This window comes from Rattus norvegicus, chromosome 19, assembly GCF_021556685.1.
Source record: "Rattus norvegicus strain SHRSP/BbbUtx chromosome 19, alternate assembly SHRSP_T2T, whole genome shotgun sequence".
Lineage (NCBI taxonomy): Eukaryota > Metazoa > Chordata > Mammalia > Rodentia > Muridae > Rattus > Rattus norvegicus.
Window position 1 is genome coordinate 467,490 of NC_141552.1, and position 23,948 is coordinate 491,437.

At 42.8% G+C, this 23,948-nt stretch overlaps 1 protein-coding gene and 1 long non-coding RNA gene across 3 annotated transcripts; one reads left to right on the forward strand and one right to left on the reverse strand.

The window, feature by feature from the left end:
* On the reverse strand, positions 1–7,616 carry Pdp2 (pyruvate dehydrogenase phosphatase catalytic subunit 2). 2 transcript variants are annotated; one of them, XM_087593868.1, is made up of 2 exons: positions 7,515–7,616; positions 1–5,544 (listed from the first exon to the last, which is right to left on the reverse strand). In XM_087593868.1, exon 2 carries the CDS (start codon positions 5,541–5,543, stop codon positions 3,951–3,953), a length of 1,593 nt encoding a protein of 530 aa, XP_087449994.1. In that variant the 5' UTR covers position 5,544; positions 7,515–7,616; the 3' UTR covers positions 1–3,950.
* Positions 7,617–7,783: 167 nt separating this feature from the next.
* LOC134483518 (uncharacterized) lies at positions 7,784–23,295 on the forward strand. Its single transcript, XR_015643708.1, has 3 exons — positions 7,784–8,522; positions 13,115–13,317; positions 22,731–23,295. It is a non-coding gene; the product is annotated as an uncharacterized LOC134483518 (long non-coding RNA).
* Positions 23,296–23,948: the final 653 nt, after the last annotated feature.

The following is a 23,948-nucleotide window of genomic DNA, read 5'->3' on the forward strand; positions in this document are numbered from 1 at the left end:
TCTCATTTTGCCTCTTTTATTTAAAAGTTCTACTTAAATATCCTCAAAGGTTAGAAAATCGGTGTCAGATAGGACATCGGTACAGTTTAAAATACAAATGCCAGTAATTATTAAAGTACATGGTTAATGATTGCTTGCAAGGAAATGCTTAGTAAGAAACACTTTCCAGGAGGCAAGTTAGACACCAGGAACCAAAGGAAGAAAGCACAGGACCTCAGATGGCTCAGGAAACTGTTACATGGTAACCTAAACATGCCTCCCCCACCAGGCTACACACTTGACCGTTTACGCTTGAACTGCATTACTAGCTTTGATCCTCAAATCCAAAGCTAGTGGCCTGCTTCTACAGCAGCTGCGGCACTTCAAAGACTCAGCACTGCAATGGCTCCATTCCAGAATATTCTGGTTTAACCTGGAAGGTTACAGCTGTCCAATGAAAGAACAGAAACTGATGGTCAAAAGGACAGAACAGCCTCCTTTTGAATGTTGCCATTCCACATAATTATACCCTTCTTTATCTGAAGGTCAAGCCGGCGGCATTTTATCTTTAAAAGGTGTCGACTGGATTGTGTCCCAATCAAGTTTTGTGCCTAAAAGCTTTTTAGCTTTTATTAAATCAAATGTACTTCTGGGGAAAATGTGCATATATTACAACATCTCAAAGTTTACATTACAATAAATTAACTTTAGCGTTACAAATAACATCTCCAAAAACTGAATCTTATTAACACGATCTAATATACATTCAAAACTATCATCTTTTCTACAGCTTTATTAACTTTGGAAATCAATAGCACTGCACTGTTTACACATAAACATCTAAATTATACCATTTCCATACGTTTCTTACTGCAAATCATAAACGTCACTTTAAGTACCAAGACATACATCTGCAATACTAAATGGTCAATCTCATTATTTAAATTTTAAAAGTCTAAAAATTGAAATCTCTGTATGAAAGGAATGATAAGCTTCGGAAGAACGGACGAGGACCATGAGTCTCCTTCCTCATTTCAGTGTCCCAAAGCAAAAGCTCGTTTGCCTCAAGGGAGTCACTGCCAAGACCCATAGCCAGGGGGATAGACAGCCACTGGTGAGTAACCAGAAGACAATACTCACTGGAACAGGCAGAAAAGCCGGGTACAGAGGCAGAGAAAAAGGTAGGCTATAAATTAGCCTTTCTTCTCTCTCAATATTTCAGTTGAAAAGCAGGGACAGCTATTAGACACTGAGAAAACACAGACTCGCTTGGAGATACAGATGGGAGATCTGTGTTCAATCAACTCCAGGATAAGTTACTCCAGGATAAGGCTCCAAGGATGATCCTGGGTTTAGCTGGCACAGAAAGCAAAGGGCAAAGAGAAAAAAAAAATGTCAAATAGTGCCTTCCATTCAAATAACAAACCCATAAACCTAGTAGTGACTCATGTTTGGGGTTATGTTTTATTTTCTGAGGCAAGGTCTCACTGTGTGGCCTAGGATGGCCTTAGTGCCTAGCTGGCACACACTATTTTTTGTAGAAGGGTCTCATGTATCTCTCTCGAACTTTCTGATCTTCCTTCCTCCACTCAAGTGCTAGAATTAAGGCATTCACCACCACACCCAGGCTTCTCGATTTTTATTTTGAGGCAGCAGAGTCAGGGTTGTTATTTTAGGTAGACGTAAGCACGAGGATTAAGAGATAGAGGCACTCAGAAGGTAAGCCACACCTGAGAGCATAAGTGTGGGCCTCTCAGAAAAGAGCCACAGAAAGTAAACACACCCAAGTGTGGGTACAGGCTCAAGGTGAGCTGCCTACATTTTACTTTTGAGTAAAAAAAAAAAAAAAAAAAAAAAAAAATCTAAGAGATCAGATTCAGAACAAAAGGACCCAAAAGAGTTCTTTTTCTTTTTTCTTTTCTTTCTTTTTTTTTTTTTAAACATAAAACCATTATCACTAAACAGGTACACTGGGAAATGTACAAAAAACGATTCTCATTTTGGTTTTTTTGTTTGTTTGTTTGTTTGTTTGTTTGTTTTTTCTGGTGGGGACTGGAGGTCAAGGCAGGGTTTCTCTGTATTGTCCTGGCTGTCCTGGAACTCTGTAGACCAGGCTGACCTCAAACTCAAGAGATTCACCTGCCTCAGCCTCCTGAGTGCTGGCATTAAAGGCATGCACCATCACTGCCTGGCTCTGATTTCTTTTTTGTGTGTGTGAGTTCATGTGCCTCAGTGCACATGTGGAGGTCAGTGACATCTTTCAACTCCTTTCATCACGCAAGTCCCACGGATGGAACTCGGGATTTTGAGACTGGCAGCCTTTACCCACTGAGCTAACCAGTTTTGCTAACCCAGTCTGAACTTGGCAGAACGTCTAACCTGCAAAGCCAAGGGGGCCAAACCTAGTGTGTGGATGGCACAGTGGATAAGCAACAGAAAGGATCAACTAAAGAGCTTTGCCTACGGCACTGACAAGGGACAGGAAATTAAAATGGCCAAAAATAAAGTGTGTTTCCATTTAGGGACACATTTCCTGCAGTTCAATGCCACAGCCAACCAAGAGAAGAGGAAACGTATCCCCTGAAACCGATTTGTATGGATTAGTTTTTAAGCAGACACCAACGACCCATGAGGACTATAGCCAGATGCATTTTAACTTTCACCCAACTATCACACTAAATATGGTCTAGTCTTCGGGGCGTAGCCACGGCAACTCAACAGGCAGGGGCAGGTGGCCCATCTGATAAGTCTCCCTCCTCCCTTCCAAGATGCAGAGAGAAAGCCTCGGCTCCTGGCTCTTCATAAGACCTTATTTTCACTTCTCTAGATCCAGGCTGAACTCTCAAGTCCACAAACCACTGAAAAAGTCCGTCCTGCCTAAATGTCCTCAATTACCACGTCATCTTTCTTCCAACCTTTGGATGATAGAAAGAACAGGTAAGGTTTTCCAGTAACATCAGGATGAGGCCAGGCAGAATAGCAGAGGTAGGATTGTGTCACAGGGAATCAGAATGTTTGGAGGCTATAATCAAAAGGAACCTAAAATTATGAATAACCCGTGGCTAAGCCTAGGGGGAACCGTTGACTAAGCAAAAATGCCAGGAGTTAGGGATTAGACAGAAATCACCTCCCCAGGCGGCTCAAAGGTTCAGAAGTGAGGCTCAACGGAGGGGAACGATAGCTGCACAATTAAATTCAGCTGATCCAGAGGCCTAGTTCCTCTCATCCTCAGCTGAGGTCCCAAACATGCTTCTGGCAGTCCTGCTTACAAGCTTGAGATTCAGTTTTAAAATAAATTTAACCAGCATTAAAACACAAACAGCACAGACTATCCAGAGTATTATCACAGTCGTTTCATATAAACACACACACACACACACACACACACACACACACACACACACACACACACACACAGAGGGAAGTTAGAACACAACATAGAAAAGTGCCCTGAAGATTGCTTTGTAAACCTAGGCTTCCCTAGTTTAAAAAAAAAAACAAACAAAAAACTAGAGCCAAGAAGTTGCTCATAACGAGAGTTCAGAAGGATCACCTCTATAAAATTTGCAACTGGGTCTCAGAAGATCCTGAAGTTCTTTATTCTTAGACTCATGATTAAATTTATCCTTTAAAAGCACAGGATGACACAATTTAACAGTCTTTATAAAGGACATGGGCTACATGAGCCTAAGCCAATTTTAGTCTTTATTTTGTCTGCTGCATAGAAGAGCTGACCAACACACAGGACAAAATTCGCTCCTAATGTCTTTTTTTGTTTGTTTGTTTTTTTGTTTTTTGCTTTTTGTTTTTTGTTTTTTTGCACTAAGGATGGTTTTCCCTACCTTTCGTTAATTACTCAGCAACCTATGTCTGCCTGTTCTTTACTAAGGTTTGGATTGCTCACTAAGGAATGAGTGGAAATGTTCTAAATAAAGGGCATTCGAGTTAGCCTTGGCAACAGGGTGAGACTCTTAACCCTCCTTAAAATAGGTATCAATTGATTCTGAGTTAAAAAACACCACCATGACAGTGATGTCATCCCGGTACATCCTGGCCACATCCTCTGGCAGCGTCAACATGGCAGCCAGACGCTCTGGCTCCATTTCCCCATACTCGTTGCTCCCGATGGCATGTCTGATCAGATGTGTGGCTGCATTCTGGTCAGCTGCATGGAGTCCGCTGGCTTTCCTCTGCAGCAGCAGACTCTGCATGTGGCCCAGGTTGGCTGGTCTTTGATCCAGGGCTGGCTTCTGGTGACCGACCTTGGACAGGTGCCCCACCACCAGCCTTACCACATCCTCATTGTCCAGCATGTCCCAGAGGCCATCTGAGGCCAGCACGAGGAACTTATCTTGGGGCCTAAGCCTGTGGTATGTGACCTCAGGCTTAGCAGTCAGGTAGGGTGGAGTGTGGTAGTGGGGCGGGGTAAACTGGTAGATGTTGAGGGCCTCGGTATCAAATCCCCTCTCTAGGACGTTCCGCTGCAACTCTTTACTCCATTTTAGCTGGACGTCCCCGAAGGCCCTGCAGGGTAGGAGGACACCCAGCAGCCTGTCATCTATGATGAGTGTCCTGTCCTCAGACTCGGGGTGTTCTCTCTTAAGCCGGGACAGCTCTGCCTCATTCCAGGCATTGTGGTCACAGGTAAGAGGTAAACATGACCACGCTCCATTGTCTCCCTGGACACCCAGGATAGCTCGGCAGTCGCCAGCATTTGCTATGTGCAGGTGAACTCCGTCGACGTGGGCCATGCAGGCTGTCGCCCCAGAAAAAGCAACCTGGAGGGATAAGTTCTTCGTTACCTCATCTTCCAGAGGAGCCTGAATTTCTAGCGAGATGTCGGAGTCCAGTCTCTGGAAGGAGTACATCAATGCCTCTTCAGTGCTTAGTCCCGTTTCCATATGTAGGTCAAGGAGTTCCTGCCAATAGACTCGGAGGTGGTCCAGATGAACCGATGTGATATCTTTATAAATACTGTCTCCGGGGTGCTTGAGCCACTGCAGGATGGGCAGCAAAGGCTTCATGTTCTCCATGGCTTCCTCCATCTGCTCCAAGGTCTTATGGGACATGAGGGACACCGCCATGTAATAGAAAAGCCTCTCGCTCACCGCCTGTGCACACGCATGGCCACCATGCCCATCAAAAATACCAAACATCGTCCCCCTCGTCTGCACGCAGGAAGCCACACCTTGTCGGTCTTCCACTGGGGAATTGGCCGCCAACTGGTTGCTCTCAAACCTTAACACTGAATTTGGAACTCCGCTGTTGAAATCCAGAACCTTGTGGGATGACTCGCCAGCTCGGAGCAGGTCACTGACCTGTTCGGGGCTGAGCTGCAAGTGGAAATCCTCTTCCTCGGTTGATGTGTGTCTGTAAGCTTTCCGCAGAGCAAAGCCACCATGTGGAGAACTGTCGTTCACGGCCAATGATGCGGGAGAAAAGAGCCTCCATTTCACTTGATTCCTACTCGTGGCTGCCCTGGAGTACAAGCGTCTACCCCCTCGTAACACAGCAATACGATTCCTTGCAAAATTGAAGATCCGGTAGGACGCAGTACTTGACATTCTGAAACAATATTGGCAAGTGGAGGTGGAGTGTTTTTCAGCCTGAAAGTTAAAGAGTTTATAAAAGCTTCAAAGTTCAAATTACTAAAAACACACTGACTGCTACAACATTCCTTTTGCTAATATGCTCTCTGAATTTATAGAGCCAATAAGGGGTTCCAGCCTTCCTCCAAGCCAATTTGTGTCTTCTTTTCCTCTCTTTCCTAAAGCCAGAGCCTACAACTAGCTCCTTTGTTCAGTCTCCCTTGCAATATTTAACTTTTCCCTTTGGTATCTGCTCCCCCACGTAATCTATCTACTCCATGAATTCCAGACATACAGCTGTTTACTAGTGGCTGTCCTGAGTCCATCCCTGTACCTGGTACACATTACTATATATTATATAAATATAGTACATAAATATTAGCTCAACATGGCATTTTTTTGGAGCCCCACTGACACTAGCTACTTAGCGGACGTACCGCTTCACTGTCTCATGGGCACTATATGATTGGCTAAAACATTATTGTCATTTTGTGCATCACTAAGGACTGAACACTTGGTCTCTTCTATCTGATCTACCACTGAGCTACATTCCCAGCCCTCCTTTTCACACTCAGCCTTGAACTTTAGATCCTCCTGCCTCAGATTCCAGGGAAACTAGAATTATAGTCACCAGATGCTGGTCTCAGAGTCCCTGTGTGATTTTTATTAGTCATTGTTTTATTTTTTGAGACAGGGTCTTATTCTATCACCCTAGCTGACAAGGAATTCACTATGTAGATCAACCTGTCCTCAAACTTAGAGATCTCCCTGCTCCGACTCCCTCAGTCCTGGTGTGTGCCACCATGCCAAGTTTTTACAACGTTTTGTAAAGATGTAATGAAATATGACACTTCCAGGCTGGTCATGGTGCTAACATGCCTTTAATTCCAGAATTTGGGAGGCAAAGATAAAGAGACAAATTGATCTCTTAAGTTCAAGGCCAGCATGATCTACACAGCAGACTTATTTTGTGCGTTATTCTGGGCCAGCCAACGTAACAAAGTGAGGCCATGGGAATGGGGAAGGGGGCTAGGAACTGGGACTGTGGGTATATGCTTTAACCCCAGCATTTGGAAGGGAAAGGGGCAGAATTGGAGGCCAGGTACACAGAGAAACCCTGTCTTCAAAGAAAAAAAAAAAAAAAAAAAACCAACAACAAAAGGAAGGAGTCACTATTTTTGCCCTTGGGGTATATTCTGTACAGATTTTTATATCTTTGGGCCAACTACTTTGAATATGACTCTGTATTAAAGACAAAGTTTTCAGTGATAGTACTATTTATGGATTTTGGCATAAAAAACATTCACAATTACTGGGAATTTGGAGTTTGTTTCCACTAACTAATCTGGTACCAAATTACATGGCATTTGCAGCCACCTTTCCCTTACTTAGTTCCAAAATCAGTAGGTCAAAGGGTATAAACGCACTGTCAAACTGATTTCCCAGAGCCATCCCGCTGAACTTGGGACAGATGAGGTCGGTCAGGGGCAGATGGCCTCAGACGCCTCTTGACCCTGCAGAAAGGACAGGCAGCCGTGCACAATGAAACCCGTTCGCCTCCAATGGGACAGAATTTAGGACCCCTTAAGAAACCAAGTCTCTTGATTTCTTATCTGGACCGCAAGGCTCTAACAACTCCCAGATCCGGTTTAGTGGCTGAACCTTTGCTTTCCAAGGTATAAGAAAGGAATCCAGTTGGGAAGTCCAGCACACGGGTGCTCCAGTACTAGGAAGCTGGTGCAGGGAGCCGGCTTAAGCAGCGGACTCCTCCACCAGTGCGCGGGCCCACGTGGCGCGTGCGCGCGAGTGGGGTGACCATGACCGGGGACCAGCTCGTCCCGCCCTCTCACCTCATCCCCTCTCCTTCTCCGCCCCATCACCTGAGGGACTCGTAAACCAGGCTAAGGAAGACGGTCCGTCCGCACCCCCAGTCGTCCCCTTCCTTACCTAGTATCCTCGTCCTCTCCTCACCAGCTCGCGCCGCTGACACTGGGCGAATCCTCTCAGCTCAGGTCCTGAGCACAGTTCCGCGATTGCTGCGACTGGATCTTACTTCCCTGGAGAGGCCCCTAGTTAAGGAACCAGCACCAAAAGAAAGCTCCCTCCCGCCATTCCTGATTGGCTTATCTGCGGAGGCGGGCCTTTGACGGACTTTGATATTACCCAATGGATGAAGAAGGCGAAAGGAAGGCAGAGGGGCGGGGCCGGGAGGGGCCGCCAGGCACTCTACCCCCTGGGGTTAGCATAGCTTTTGTACTGCTGCTGAGCCACTAGGTCGTCACGTGAGACTCTTCTCCAAGCTTGCCTTATTACCACACCCTACAAGCCCAGAGCCAAGAGACCTCTCCAGTTTCTTACAGCCGGTTCTCACATTGATTCCTCCCAGGTTTTGTTCTATTCCCTCCAGGCCCCTCTCCAAAGTGCCACACCCTAATTATCAATCTTTTGGACACCTACCTTGAAAGCCTTATGGATGACTCCGGGTTCTACTTGCCCTGACCTTACTTTCCAGCCAAAGCTACTCCTAAACTAGCAATGGCTCCGCGGGCCCTAGGAGACCCAAGTTCAAACACTAGGGCCAATTTGATGCCTCCCTTACTCTCACACCTTAATCCTATCATTCCTGACCCCTAAATATCTTCCCACCCATCCATTTGCCAATGCCAAACTCCAAGCCTCTCCAGCTCCCTATTGCCAAATTACACTTAGTCCCAACCAATTATTCTTCCTTTACAGACAGTTAGAATGAGCCTTCTAATACTCAAATTTCTGATCTGAAGGGTTCATTAGCTCCTTACTAACCACCACTTTAAATTTACAATTACATTGGCCTCTTAGTGATAAGTGATGTTAGCTGGCACCTGAAGTCAAAGAGAGATAAAAGATAGAAGAAAAGCCTGAGAATGCTGTCTCCGGAAAGAAAGGCATGCTGGCAGACCTGAAGCCACATCTGAGGTAAAAGTGTCCCTGCTGTACTTCTGTGAATGCTGTGTCCCCTCACTCAGCCTCAGGCCTCCCTCTCAAGAAAGTGGTTGCTTGGGAGTGTTTTATTTGGTTTGTGATTTTGAAGTAGGATCTCACTATGTAACCCTAGCTGGTCTAGAACTAGCTATGTATGGCAGTCTGGTCTCCAACTTACAAAGATCCACTCACTTCTGCCTCCCAAATTCTGGGATTAAAAATATGTGCTAGGTTGGGGATTTAGCTCAGTGGTAGAGCGTGCAATGCCCTGGGTTCGGTACCAAGCTCCGAAAAAAAAGAAAAAAAAAATATGTGCTAAAGCCATGTTTATCTTTTGGGCTTCATTTTGGTTTTGTGATAATGAGTATTGAACCTAGAGCCTCCCGCGTACTAGCAAACACTATCACAGATAGGTCTTCGTTCTTTTACCCTGTCCCCATCCCCACACCACACTACCCCTTCTTCTTTTTACACCTTGAGGCAAGTTACCAAAGTCAACCTTGAACCTATGTCCCTCCAGCCTGGGCCTCAGGAGCAGCCCTGGGATGGTTATATAGGCCTGCACCAAGAGGTGGCCCTAACTGGAAATTCTAAATCAGAACATGTATTAAGTTTCTTCTGGACACTGGGGTCTCTTTCAGGCACATACTAAAAACCAGTTAAAATGGGCAGGAGAGAACAAAGAGGCAGGCTTTTCGTTTGTTTTACAAATGCTTCATCTGGGAGTATAGAAGGCTGTTCTTTAGAACAGATGTGGGAAGTTGCTGCCGCAGTTTGAAATTAATATCATCAACATTTCTCCCTGCCTTTTCCTCCCTCCAAACTCTCATATGCCCCTCTTCTTCAAATGCATGGCCTCTTTTTTTTTTCCACTAAGTGTTGCTGCATGCATATGTGTATTTATATACATACAGTTCCTGAATATAATCTACTCAGTCTGTATAATGTTACTTGTATGTATGTTTTCAGGGCTGACCATTTGACACTAGACAGCAAGTTAGTGTGCTCTTCACTGGGAAAAGCCACCTTTGTCACTCCCAGCTTTCCTTAGTTGACTGAGGCAACAAGTTTTAGTTGTTCAGCCCACAATATGATTGACCTTGAGCTGACTCTTAGAGATACACAGATGCACCCCAGAACTTTCTAGAGAAAAATTATGTCATTCTGCTAAGTCTGAAACCATAGAGTTTTCATTTTTTTATAAAATATTTATTTGAAGGCCAGGCATAATAGTACACACCTTTAATAACAGCATTCAGGAGGGAGAGGCAGGCAGGTCTCTGAGTTTGAAGCCAGCCTACAAACTCAGGTCTACAAAGAAAGTCCAGGACAGCCAGGACTCTTTTACACAGAAAAACTCTGTCTTGAAAAAAAAATTATTTGAGGTAGGGGAGGGTGGTATATAATGTGTAGTGCAAAGCAAGGCCAGAAAAGGGCATGGGACCCCTAGGAATTCGAACCTGTGTGAGGGATGCTGAGCTTGCTTGTTGTGTGACGGGTGGGGTTCAAACCCTAGTCCTTGTGATTTTACAGACAGAGCTCTTTAAAAAAAAAAAAAAACAGCAAGAACTCTTAACTGTTGAGCATCTCTCAAGCTTCCAACTACACTGTGTGTGTGTGTGTGTGTGTGTGTGAGAGAGAGAGAGAGAGAGAGAGAGAGAGAGAGAGAGGCTGCATTATAGGTCCAGCAGTGACCAGAAACCCTTACTACCAAAGTAAAACTGCATCTATGAGGATATGACATATAATGCAACTTTCACTTACAGAACTACAAATAAAGGCCAGGGAGATGACTCAGTGGTTAAAATTACTTGCCACCAACTCTACCAACCTGAATTTGATCCCTGGAATCCACATGAGGGAAGGAGAGCCAGTCCCCTTAAGTTGTTCTCTTATCTCCACAAGCAAACTATGTTATGCATAACCCCCCCTTCTCCCAAATAACTAAAAGTTTAAAAGAAGCTATAAGTACAGCCTTCATTATACACACACACACACACACACACACACACACACACACACACACACACATATATATGATCAGCAGTTCAAGAAGTCTATATGATCTCTGTGTCCAAAGCTGTTGTAAAAGACAAACGAAAGAAAAGGACTTGTTGGGGCTGAAGAGATAGTTCAGTGGTTAAGAGCACCGGCTTCACCGCCTGATCAGGTGGGCACTCCTGAGGCTGCAGAGCGGAAGAGACCACCAACACTGCCCACCCCTGCCCACATCCCTGGCCCAAGAGGCAACTGTATAAGGCCTCTGGATTCCCGTAGGGGAGGGCCCGGGAGCGGCAGGACCCCTGCGCCTGAGACACCGCCAGAACCTGAAGGAAACAGACCAGATAAACAGTTCTCTGCACCCAATTCCCGTGGGAGGGAGAGCTAAACCTTCAGAGAGGCAGACACGCCTGGGAAACCAGAAGAGACTGCACTCTGTGCACATCCAGACGCCAGAGGAAAACACCAAACGTCATCTGGAACCCTGGTGCACAGAGGCTCCCGGAAAGAGCGGCGCAGATCTTCCCAGTTGCTGCCGCCGCGGAAAGGACTTAGGCAGTACCCCACGAGCAAACTTGAGCCTTGGAACCACAGGTAGGACCAACTTTTCCCCTGCAAGAAACCTGCCTGGTGAACTCAAGACACAGGCCCACAGGAACAGCTGAAGACTTGTAGAGAGGAAAAACTACACGCCCGAAAGCAGAACACTGTCCCCATAACTGGCTGAAAGAAAACAGGAAAACAGGTCTACAGCACTCCTGACACACAGGCTTATAGGACAGTCTAGCCACTGTCAGAAATAGCAGAACAAAGTAACACTAGAGATAATCTGATGGCGAGAGGCAAGCGCAGGAACCCAAGCAACAGAAACCAAGACTACATGGCATCATCGGAGCCCAATTCTCCCACCAAAGCAAACACGGAATATCCAAACACACCAGAAAAGCAAGATCTAGTTTCAAAATCATATTTGATCATGATGCTGGAGGACTTCAAGAAAGACATAAAGAACTCCCTTAGAGAACAAGTAGAAGCCTACAGAGAGGAATCACAAAAATCCCTGAAAGAATTCCAGGAAAACACAAACAGTTGAAGGAATTAAAAATGGAAATAGAAGCAATCAAGAAAGAACACATGGAAACAACCCTGGACATAGAAAATCAAAAGAAAAGACAAGGAGCTGTAGATACAAGCTTCACCAACAGAATACAAGAGATGGAAGAGAGAATCTCAGGAGCAGAAGATTCCATAGAAATCATTGACTCAACTGTCAAAGATAATGTAAAGCAGAAAAAGCTACTGGTCCAAAACATACAGGAAATCCAGGACTCAATGAGAAGATCAAACCTAAGGATAATAGGTATAGAAGAGAGTGAAGACTCCCAGCTCAAAGGACCAGTAAATATCTTCAACAAAATCATAGAAGAAAACTTCCCTAACCTAAAAAAAGAGATACCCATAGGCATACAAGAAGCCTACAGAACTCCAAATAGATTGGACCAGAAAAGAAACACCTCCCGTCACATAATTGTCAAAACACCAAACGCACAAAATAAAGAAAGAATATTAAAAGCAGTAAGGGAAAAAGGTCAAGTAACATATAAAGGCAGACCTATCAGAATCACACCAGACTTCTCGCCAGAAACTATGAAGGCCAGAAGATCCTGGACAGATGTCATACAGACCCTAAGAGAACACAAATGCCAGCCCAGGTTACTGTATCCTGCAAAACTCTCAATTAACATAGATGGAGAAACCAAGATATTCCATGACAAAACCAAATTTACACAATATCTTTCTACAAATCCAGCACTACAAAGGATAATAAAGGGTAAAGCCCAACATAAGGAGGCAAGCTATACCCTAGAAGAAGCAAGAAACTAATCATCTTGGCAACAAAACAAAGAGAAGAAAAGCACACAAACATAACCTCACATCCAAATATGAATATAACAGGAAGCAATAATCACTATTCCTTAATATCTCTCAACATCAATGGCCTCAACTCCCCAATAAAAAGACATAGATTAACAAACTGGATACGCAATGAGGACCCTGCATTCTGCTGCCTACAGGAAACACACCTCAGAGAGAAAGACAGACACTACCTCAGAGTGAAAGGCTGGAAAACAACTTTCCAAGCAAATGGTCAGAAGAAGCAAGCTGGAGTAGCCATTCTAATATCAAATAAAATCAATTTTCAATTAAAAGTCATCAAAAAAGATAAGAAAGGACACTTCATATTCATCAAAGGAAAAATCCACCAAGATGAACTCTCAATCCTCATCTTCGGTTGGTTTATATACAAGTGTGCAATTTCTAGGCTTGAAAGTAAAATGATGCTATCTGGTGCTGGATAGAGGAGCCTTATTTTTTATTATGGCAGCTTGCTATTTTTGTAACATGGTGATTTGGTTGAACACAATAAAGTACAGTAGTAACTGAAAAAAAAAAAAAAAAAGAAAAAAGAGCACCGGCTTCTCTTCCAGAGGATCCGGGTTCAGTTCCCAGAACCCACATGGTGGCTCACAACCACCTGTAATTAGAGTTTCTGGGGATCCAATACCCTCTTCTGACCTCCACAGGTATACACATGGTGCACATCATTGATGGCAGAAAGAAGAAGAAGAAGAAGAAGAAGAAGAAGAAGAAGAAGAAGAAGAAGAAGAAGAAGAAGAAGAAGAAGAAGAAGAAGAAGAAGAAGAAGAAGAAGAAGAAGAAGAAGAAGAAGAAGAGGAAGAAGGGAAGAAGGTGGGGGAGGAAAGGACATGTCTTCCTGTGAGAAAGGGTAAGTAGAGATCAACTTGAACTTATAGAAGGGAGAAAAAAAAACCCAGCAACATTCTCAACCTCACTCAAAATCAAATAAGAATTAAAATGAGCTATTGGTTTAAGCCAATCAGCCAAACAAATAATAAATCATAGTGGAGATAGCTGTGCGTGGTGAAGCACACTGATCATGACTTAGAGGCCAGTCTGAGCTACATACCAAGACTTTGTTTTTGTGTCAAAAACAAAAGCAGCCAGGGTGGTGCCTTTGATCCCAGCACTCCAAGGTGTCCTGAGTTCAAGTCCAGCCACGTGTACATAGTGAATTCCAGGACAGTCAGGACTACAGAGTGAGACCCCATTTCAAAAACAAGCAAACCAACCAACAAACCACAAAAAACTGATTATAACCCATTAGCTCCTCACTCTCAGTTTTTACCACATTCTGTCCCAGACTTCCAAAGTGCCCACAAGTTTTTCAGTCATCTTCACCCCTAGAACTAGCACAGCCTCAGACAGGTCAACCCCAACCAGAAGCAGTGACCTCACAGACTGTCCCCTTGAACACTGAGGACTTCTGTCCACCTTACAGAACCAGAACAGAGACAATCAAGCAGACTACAGCAGGACCAGGATTGCTGATGCATACAAACCTCTTGCCTCCTGCCCCAAATCTTCATCTATTTCTAGTTTACATCAATACTCACAGATGGACTAGATTTCCGGTTTCCATCTTTGCACCATGGCCACATCCATTAAACTCCTTTCTACCCTTTACCACCAGGTTGCTTTGCTTTCTTTTGAATGAGTGGTCAGACCTGACAAATTGGAATCCTGAGAGTGGGGCCTTCTGTATCCTGGGACTTTGCTGTGCTTTCAATTTTGTAGTAAAGAGACGGAAGTGAACATTGCAATGTTTCTTTCCCCCTTTTTTGATAGCAATTTATTATGATTTAAAAGCAAGGTGCTTACTGGTCTTCATTGATGCTGGTCTTTGCTAAAGATGTGGTGTTACTGAAGACCAGTAAGGTCTTCAGTAAGCAAGACCAGTAAGGAGAACCAGTGCAATAGTGCATTCAGTGCAGACCAGTGTCAGCAAAGCCCATTGAAGACAAGCAAGGTGAACCAATACCAGGGCGTCATCCACTGTCTATTGGGTTATAGTTATACTCTTTCCAAGCATCATGTCTCCTCTCAAGTGTACACTCCAGCAAAACATCACATGCTCTTTCACCAGACAGCTTCCAGAAAAACACCACATGTTTGTTCTCAGCAAAACATCCTCTTATAAGACAGCTTCTAGGGCTAGAGAGATGGCGCAGTGGTTAAGAGCACTGACTCTTCTTCCAGAGGTCCTGAGTTCAAATCCCAGCAACTACATGGTAGCTCACAACCATCTGTAATGGGATCCCATGCCCTCTTCTGGTGTGTCTGAAGACAGCTACAATGTACTTATATATAATAAATAAATTAATCTTTTTTTGAAAAAGGAAAAAAGACAGCTTCCAGAAAAACATCAGATGACACAATTGAGTTTCTAAGGAAATCAGAAATTCTCATTTCAGTTCTCTGCTTAGATCTGTACTCCTATTTTAAATTGGTTTAGTTGTTCTCTTGATGTCAGGGTTTTTTTTTTGTTTGTTTGTTTTTGTTTTGTTGTTGTTGTTTTAGTCGTCTTATATACTTTGCTTATTAGCCCTCTGTTGGGTCCCAGTCTGTAGGCTGCCTCTTTATCTGATTGCTGGTGTCCTTTGCCTAACAGAAGCTTTTCAGTTTCATGAGGTCCCATTTACTAATTGTTGACCTTTGCACCTGAGCCATTGGAGTTCTGTTCAGGAAGTTGTCTCCTGTGCCAATGAGCTCAAGGTTATTTCCCACTTTCTCTTCTATCAGGTTCAGTGTGTCTCTTCTATCAGGTTTTATGTTAAGGACTTGGATCCACCTGGAGTTGAATTTTGTGCAGGGTGATAGGTGTGGATCTATTTGTATTTTTCTACATGCAGCTATCCAGTTTGACTAGCTCCATGTGTTGACAATGTATGTGTGTCTATGTATGTGTGGATTTATATCTGAGCCTTCAATTCGATTCCATCAATCAACATGTCTTTGTGGATATGTGTGCAATGTCATGCTGTTTTTATTACTATAGCTCTGTAGTACATTCTGAGGGCAAAGAAGGTGAGATCTCCAGCAGTTCTTTTATTGTTCAAGATTATTTTAACTGGGATTTTTATGTTTCCATGTGAAGCTGAAAAATTATCTTTTCAAGATATGTGAAGAATTGTGTTAGAGTTTTAATGGAAATTGCATCAGATCCATAGATTACTTTTTGGTAGGATGGCCATTTTCACTATTAATTTAATACTACTGATCGATGGGCACGGGAGATCTTCTTATTTTCTGATATCTTTCTCCAATGTCTTAAATTTCTATCATATAAGTCCTTCCCTTGCTTGGTTAGTGTTACCTCAAGATAGTTTATATTATCTGGGGCTACTGTGGTAAGTGATGTTTCCCTGATTTCTTCCTCAGTCCATTTGTCACTTGTATATAAGAGGGCTTATATATAAATCAGTAGATTTCTGTGAGTTAATTTTGTATCCAGCTACTTTGCTAAAACTATCTATCAGCTGTAGGAGTTTCCCAGTAACATTTTTACTATCACTCATGTATGCTATCATATCATCTGCAAATAGCAATACTTTGACTTCTTCCTTTCCAATTTGTATCCCCTTCATCTCCTTTAGTCATCTTATTGCTCTGGCTAGAACTTCAAGTACTATAATGAATAGGTATGAAACAATGAACAGCCTTGTCTTGTTCTCAATTTTAATGAAATTGCTTTGAGTTTCTCTCCATCAGTTGACATTGGCTGTGGGCATGCTGCAAACTGCTTCTATTATGTTTAGGTATGTGCCTTGTATCTCTTAGCTCTCCAAGACTTTTATCATGAAGGGGTGTTGGATTTTGTCAAAGGCCTTTTCTGCATCTAATGAGATGATCATGTTTTTTTTTCAGTTAGCTTTTATGTTGGATTACATTTTTCTAATTATATATGTTGAACCATCCCTATATTTCTAGGATGAAATCTACTCGATCATGTTGGATGATCTTTTTGATATGTTCTTGGATTCAGTTTGCAAGTGTTTTTTTAAATATTTATTTAATGTTTATGAGTACAATGTAGCTGTCTTCAGACACATCAGATCCCATTACAGATGGTCATGAGCCATCATGTGGTTGGTGGGAATTGAACTCAGGACCTCTGGAAGAGCAGTCAGAACTCTTAACCACTGAGCCATCTCTCCAGCCCCAGCAAGTGTTTTTATTCAGAATTTTTACATCTGTGTTCATAAGGAAAATTCGTCTGTAATTCTCTTTCTTTGTTGGGTCTTTATATGGTCTTGATATCAGGGTAACTATGGCCTCGTAGAATAAATTGATCAGTGTCCTGTCTATATTGAGTACAATAATTTGAGGGGTGTTGGTGTTAACTCTTCTTTGAAATTCTGGTAGAAGTCTACAATAAAATTGTCTGGCACTGTCCTTCTGGTTGGATTCTGCCACTCAGTCAAACAAGGATAGTTTATTATTGTGCACACACCCCAGGACTGGTTGACTGGGGTCATGGTTCAGTTCCCAGAAACTGAACCATGACCCCGAGTTAAGATCCTACAGTCCAAACTCCACAAGAAACTGTATCAAGTTTCTTCACCAATCAGAATTTAGGGGTAGGAGTTCTTTAGGAACTTGTCTTTGTTGTACATTTATCCTATTACCATTGGTTGGAGTATTCAACTGTGATAGGGAACTTTTCTTGTCTAACATTCATGGACTTAACTTGTCAACCATGATGTCAGTTACCCACATACATGTCTCTTTTGGACAAGTAGGATGTCTATTTCCAGGTGAGGTCTTGGAAACTTAAACTTTACTGGACCACTCCTCAAAATGAAAGTCTTATTCCAAAAGTTTCTTTTTTTTTTTCTTTTTTTTTTTTTCAGAGCTGGGGACCGAACCCAGGGCCTTGCCCTTGCTAGACAAGTGCTCTACCACTGAGCTAAATCCCCAACCCATTCCAAAAGTTTCTTATAGTGGTTTAAATCTCTCTCTTATGTTGGGTCTATCCCAGGGGTAACTTATACCATAAAAGCTTATACACAGGTACAGAAAGTGATGATGGCTGGTAATTGCAGGTAACTATACAAAACAGTTCTATTGACTTTTACCATGGTTTCCAAGGGCACAAAACATAACAGGATATATAATCAATCTTAGCATTAGAAAGTTTCCTAGTGGACTGGAGAGATGGCTCAGCTTTGAACCAAAAAGGAACTCTAGGAGTGGGGACCAGGAGGAGGGGCAAGATTTGGGATGTAAATAAATAAAATAATTAACAAAATATGCAAACAATAAAAAAGACAGTTTTCTGGTAACAGCAGAAAATATGAGAAAGTTTCCTTCTGACGGGCTAGCCAAGTAATTGTTACCTAGGCCTTAAATGTTTATCTAGGCCTATACACCCACATACACACATATGTTGTTGTAAAATTATAAAAAATAAAATGCTGTCTTTTATCCCCCACTAGATCTGTCACCACAGTGCCCCAAGATATCTGCTGGATATCTTGCCAGAAGCACGCATTCCAATTCCATGGCGGCCCACATTTCCCTACACTTAAATCTGCACATGAAAGAACACACAACACAATAACCTTTGATCCAATTAGTAAGATATAATTGCCCACCTAAACATACAAAGCCCAATACACATCCACCCCTTAGGAACATTAATAACAACCTGGAAAGGTAGAGCGTGGAGTCTTAAAGCCAGCTTCCATATTGTCCCGCCACAGCTTCTCTCTTGTCCCTCCTCTTCTGTTCCCATCTCCTCCTCTTCCTTCAAACTTTTCTCCTGCCCATCCTTCCTTCTCGTCCAATGACAGGCCTCATTCTATCTTGTAGCTTCCTCATCCGTGACATCATTCCACACATATACACATATACATATGTGTGTGTGTGTTTAAATTGCTTATCTGATCTTGATCTAACTTTAGTAAGTGAAATGTATTGAGAAAATTATCCATGTCTTTTAGATTTTCCAATTTGGTAGAATATAGATTTCTATAGTATGTACTTAATGATTATCTGGATTTCCTCAGCCTCTGTTGTTAAATTTCCCCTTTCATTTCTTTGGATATTCTCTCTTAATTTGTTAATTTGGATATTCTCTCTCCACCTTTATTTAATTTACATAATTAGGGTGTGTTGATCTTATTGATTTTTTCAAAGAACCAACTCTTTATTTCACTTGTAAAAGTAACTTATTTGCCAGATGTAACTGTCATCCCAGAGGCTTACTGCTGAATAAACTTACCCTTTCTAGTTCTTTCTGAACGATGGCTGATTGATTGAATTCAGCTGTTCTGAACTCAAAACTCCTGTCCAAGCTGATGGGTTAGAACTGGCTTCTTTTGGCTTCTCACTGAATTGCTCTGCTTGAAAAAACTGCCTCTGAATTCCATAAACTGAACGGAACTATTGAAGGATTCTCACTGAAGTATAAGAGCTATTAAGAGGCTTGGCCTGGTAGAAAGTAGGTAGGTTATGGGGACCCACCAGCTTTATACCCACCACCTCAGGTCAAGATTAGGCCAAGTACCAGCTTCCCTCCTCGGGTCAAGGCTAGACCAAGTTCCATTCTTCACCCACAGTTCTCGAGAGGAGCAGGGACATCCTTGAAAATCCAAAGAATGTACTGACATAGTCACTTGACCCTCTGGTCCAAGATAGAGTTCAAATGCATGTCACATGCTTGCTAGCCAATAGATTCAAAGGTCAATATGCTTAGCCAATAAGTTTAAATTATAACCTTGCTGATGTAACCTGTACCCCAAAAAGTATAAAAACTGCTTGTTATAGCTATTTGGGTTGCCTTCCAGTCACTGGTCACAAGGGACTGATTGAAGGCCGACCCCCGTGTGCCAGAAAATAAACCTCTTGCATTTGCATCGAACTTCATTCTCCTGTCTCACTTGGGGGATCTCCCAGTAGTTAAGACTCACTTGGAGCCTCACACTATATGAACGCAACTGAACGCCATCCCTGATGCACTCCATGCTGCTGTTAAGTAGCCTCTTTTTTCCTGTCTGTTCTCCTGAGAGTTGGGCATATCCTCTCTGACTCATTCTGTCAAATCTTTCTCTGATTTGTCACTTTGTTTGCCACTCACTTCCAAACATGGCTACATCCTTTTACAACTAACTTTCACCTTCATTGTTTGGGATTAAAGATGTCTACTAAAGGGGTGTCAGAATTCCAGTCAGAGGGAGTACAGTCTGAATCCCAGAGACCTAGTTCTTTGCGTGTGGTCCCTTGCACATAGCAGCCAAGTTGCTGAATTAAAATCCCTCTAAGATTTATTTCTTTACTATATAAAAGTACATTGTATCTGTCTTCAGACATACCAGAAGAGGGCATCAGATCTCATTTCAGATGGTTGTGAGCCACCATGGGGTTGCTAGGAATTGAACTCAGGACCTCTGGAAGAGCAGTCAGTGCTCTTAACCACTGAGCCATCTTTCCAGCTCTAAAATTCCTCTATATTCACTGATTAATGTGTTGTTTGTTTCTATTTTATTGATTTCATCCCTGAGTTTGATTATATCTTGCCATCTACTCCTTCTCTGTGTGATTTCTTCTTTTTGTAATAGAACTTTCAAAAGTACTGCTAAATTACTAATGTGAGATCACTCCAACTTCTTTATAATGGTATTTAGTGCTTTTATTTGTCAGAGGTAATTGTCATCCCAGAGGTTTACTGCTGAATAAGCTCACTCTTCCTGGTTCTTTATGAACTTTGGCTGGGTGGTTCAATTCAGCTGTTCCGGATCAAAACTCCTATCCAAGCTGACTGATTAAAACTGGCTTCTCTCAGCTTCTCATTAGCCTTTTAGATCTGCCTTCATTGTGCTCTACAAGTTCCATTATGTTGTGTATCCATTTTCACTCAATTCTAGAAAGTCTTTCTTTAATTTCTGTCTTGATCAGTTTTCTTTCAGTAGTGAGTTGTTCAGTTTCCATGGATTTGTAAGCTTTCTGTTGTTAATATCCAGCTTTACCTCAAGGTGGTCTGATAGGGATGTGGGGTGTTGTTTCAATTTTCTTTTAACTGTTGAAACTTGCTTTATGTCTAAGTATTTGGTCAGTTTGGAGAAAATCCTCTGAGGTGCTGAGAAGAAGATATATTCTTTTGTGTTTTAGTATAATGTTCTATGAATATCTGTTTGGTCCATTTGGTTTATAAGATCTGTTAGCTCCAGCATTTCTCTGTTTAGTTTTTGTCTAGATGACCTGTCTATTGGTGAGAATGGGATATTGAAGTCTCCTACTCCTAGTGTGAGGGTCAATATGTGATTTCAGCTGTAGTAGCAGGGTTTTTTGATTTTATTTTTGTTGCTGTTTTGTTTTGTTTTTTAATATATAAAATTGTGTGCCCTCGTGTTTGGAGCAATGTCCTTTTGGTGGATTTTTCTTTCGATGAACATTTAGTGTTTTTCCCTATCTCTTGACTTGGTTTGGTTTGAAATCTATTTTGGCAGATATTAAAATGGCGACACCAGCTTGCTTCTCAGGTCCATTTGTTTGGAACATCCTTTCCCATCCTTTTACCCTGAAGTGATGTCTATCCTTGATGTTGAGGTGTGTCTCTTGGATGCAGAAGAAGAATAGATCCTGTTTTTCACATCTGTTCTGTTAGCCCATGCCTCTTTGTTGGGAGATTGAGACCTGTGTTGTTGAGAAATATTAACATAGTGAGTTGGAAGGCCAGTCCAAGATTCCGCTTCAAAAACAAAATAAATCAGTACAACGTAGCACGGTCAGCTCAGTAGGAACATGGGTCTCTTGGATAATTCCAGTACAGTACCCTTCTTCCTTAGCCATGCTGTCAAGATTTACTTTGTGAGGAAAACTGTATTTGAGGTCACTCTTGTACCAGAAAGACCTGAGATACTGCCCAAATAGCAACATCAGGGAGAAACCTGAGGCTTTGCAAAAAGCCTTGGGTGTCTGTATTCTTTGAAAATTAGCAGAGGAATTTAGCTTTGCAGTGACATCCTTGCTACCCAGCACCTTTAGTCTTTCTGGTTTGCTAGCTCATCCGAACACCGGAAAGCCGTCTCTGCACTGGAGGATTGCAGTGTATTTAGGTTGCTTTATCTGTAAAAAAAAAAAAAAAAAAAAAAAAAAAAAAAAAAAAAAAAAAAAAAAAAAAACCTTTTAACACATACTGAATTCTGTAGTTTTGTAATTATTTTTAAACTATTCTTAGAATTTTTTTTTTAATTTAGGGGCTGTCGAGTTTTTTAGGCAGGTGTGCTGTGATCCATGGTTCTGGCTGTTTTCTGGTCTGGACTCTGCCTCCCGTCATTCTTTAGGAGAGTCCTGCACTGCAACTGGCTTTTTATGGATTTGGTTTTGTTTTGTTTTGCTTTGCTTTGCTTTGCTTTGTTGTTATTGTTATTGTTGCTGTTGTTGTTGTTGCTGTTGTTGTTGTTGTTGCTGTTGTTGTTTTGTGAGTCTTGGGGATCAAATGTAGGTATTCAGATTTTGAGACACTTTTACCCTGAGTCGCCTGCCTGTCCCCTGTCACTTAGAACTCTGAGCAGAAAGAGCAAAGTGTATCATGAAAATGTCTACCTGATGTTAAACCTTCAGCCTGAAGGGTGAGTGTGAGGGGACCTGGGAAGGAGCGAGGAGAAGTGGCGTTTATAAATCGCAAGGAGGTAGAACTGGAACAAAGACAGAGGCCAGCATGGGGCATCACAGAACACTCTTCAGCATTGGACCTACCAGACAGGCTGGATGGAGCAACGGGGATCCCCCTGCAGTTGACTCTTTGGGGTGATTTCAAGAGAGGATGGGTAATGGCTGGTTTTTATTCATACTATGGCACCACTTTTGTATCCCATAATATAGAAAGGAACCTACATGCAGCCATAGTAAATCAAGTTTAGTGCATACACACTGTCAGTGCTCGCTTGTTCTGAGTTAACTCTCCGGCTCAGATGGCCCCGGAGAAATATGGGTTGTTAGTTAGAGCCTCTCAAGAAGTGCCCGAGCCCACTTGTCTGGAGACTGAGGGAAGAGTGCAGGGATGGCGATGAGAGACATGGATGTCACAGGTCAGAAATGTGACTGAGCACCTGACCAGAGGGGCAAGGCTGTGCCCTGAATGACTGCCTTTGTGGTAGGAGTTAAAGGTGTTAACCCACTGCTTTCTCTGACCACTGACTCTGAAGAAAGTGCAGTATACAGCTTCAGTCCTGTCACTGCTCGTTGGCACTGTGTTACCAGGCAGCAGGAGCTCCAGTATTCTGGTTACTATACATCCTCCCTCATCTTAAAAAATGTATTTTCTCACCCATTCAGAGCCTGCCCCACATGTGGCTCATACATATACAGACACCAAGCTGTCAAACTGCAAAGAAGTGCAGGCTGACAGGAACCGGATGTAGATCTCTCCTGAGAGACACAGCCAGAATACAGCAAATACAGAGGCGAATGCCAGCAGCAAACCACTGAACTGAGAACGGGACCCCCGTTGAAGGAATCAGAGAAAGAACTGGAAGAGCTTGAAGGGGCTCGAGATCCCATATGAACAACAACGCCAACCAACCAGAGCTTCCGGGGACTAAGTCACTACCCAAAGACTATACATGGACTGACCCTGGACTCTGACCTCATAGATAGCAATGAATAGCCTTAAGAGCATCAGTGGAAGGGGAAGCCCTGGGTCCTGCTAAGACTGAACCCCCAGTGAACGGGATTGTTGGGGGGAGAGTGGTAATGGGGGGAGGATGAGGAGGGGAAGCCCATAGAGAAGGGGAGGGGGAGGGGTTAGGGGGATGTTGGCCCAGAAACCGGGAAAGGGAATAACATTTGAAATGTAAATAAGAAATACCCAAGTTAATAAAGATGAAAACAATTTTTAAAAAATGTATTTTCTCATATTTTATGCATATGGGAGTTTTGCCTATGTTTATGTCTGTGCACCAGTTATGTGCCTGATGCCCTCAGAGGCCAGAAGAGGACATTGACTGTCTGGAACTAGAGAAACAGAGAGTTGTGAGTGACCATGTGGGTGCTGGGAATTGAACCCCAGTCCTTTGCAAGAACGACCAGATGTCTGGACTGCTGGGTCCCAGTTAAAGGAGATAGCTCGAAAAGCTCAGTTGTCACATACTTCTGCACAAGCTTGGATTCACACCTAGAGGATTAATCCAACCATGTAATTTAGTTGGAGGAGTAGGTTAGGGGCTTATGGTAAAAAGCACAACTTTTGTTCAATATCCTGTCCTGTTGGGGGGAGGGGGGAGCTATTTTATTTGATAGGCACTTCCTTCCGTTTTCCTTCCTCCCTCCCTTTAGATGAGATCTCTGTTAGATTTCTAGACAGTGTAGAGACCATAATCTGACCTCAGCAGAGGAAACTTTATTTCAACCCCTCTGAGTGGAGAAGTCTGCAGAAAGAGAATACTTGGAGTTTATATAGAGGTTTGGGGTGAGTGAGGTAAATGCAGTCTCAGAGAGCCACTTGGGGATCTGTAGTCTCTCTTTCTCAGTGTTATCTGCTCAATTGAGACAGAC

What these genes read in the sequence shown, in the direction of transcription:
- Pdp2 (XM_087593868.1), bottom strand. Translation starts at nt 5,543, where the DNA reads ATGTCAAGTACTGCGTCCTACCGGATCTTCAATTTTGCAAGGAATCGT.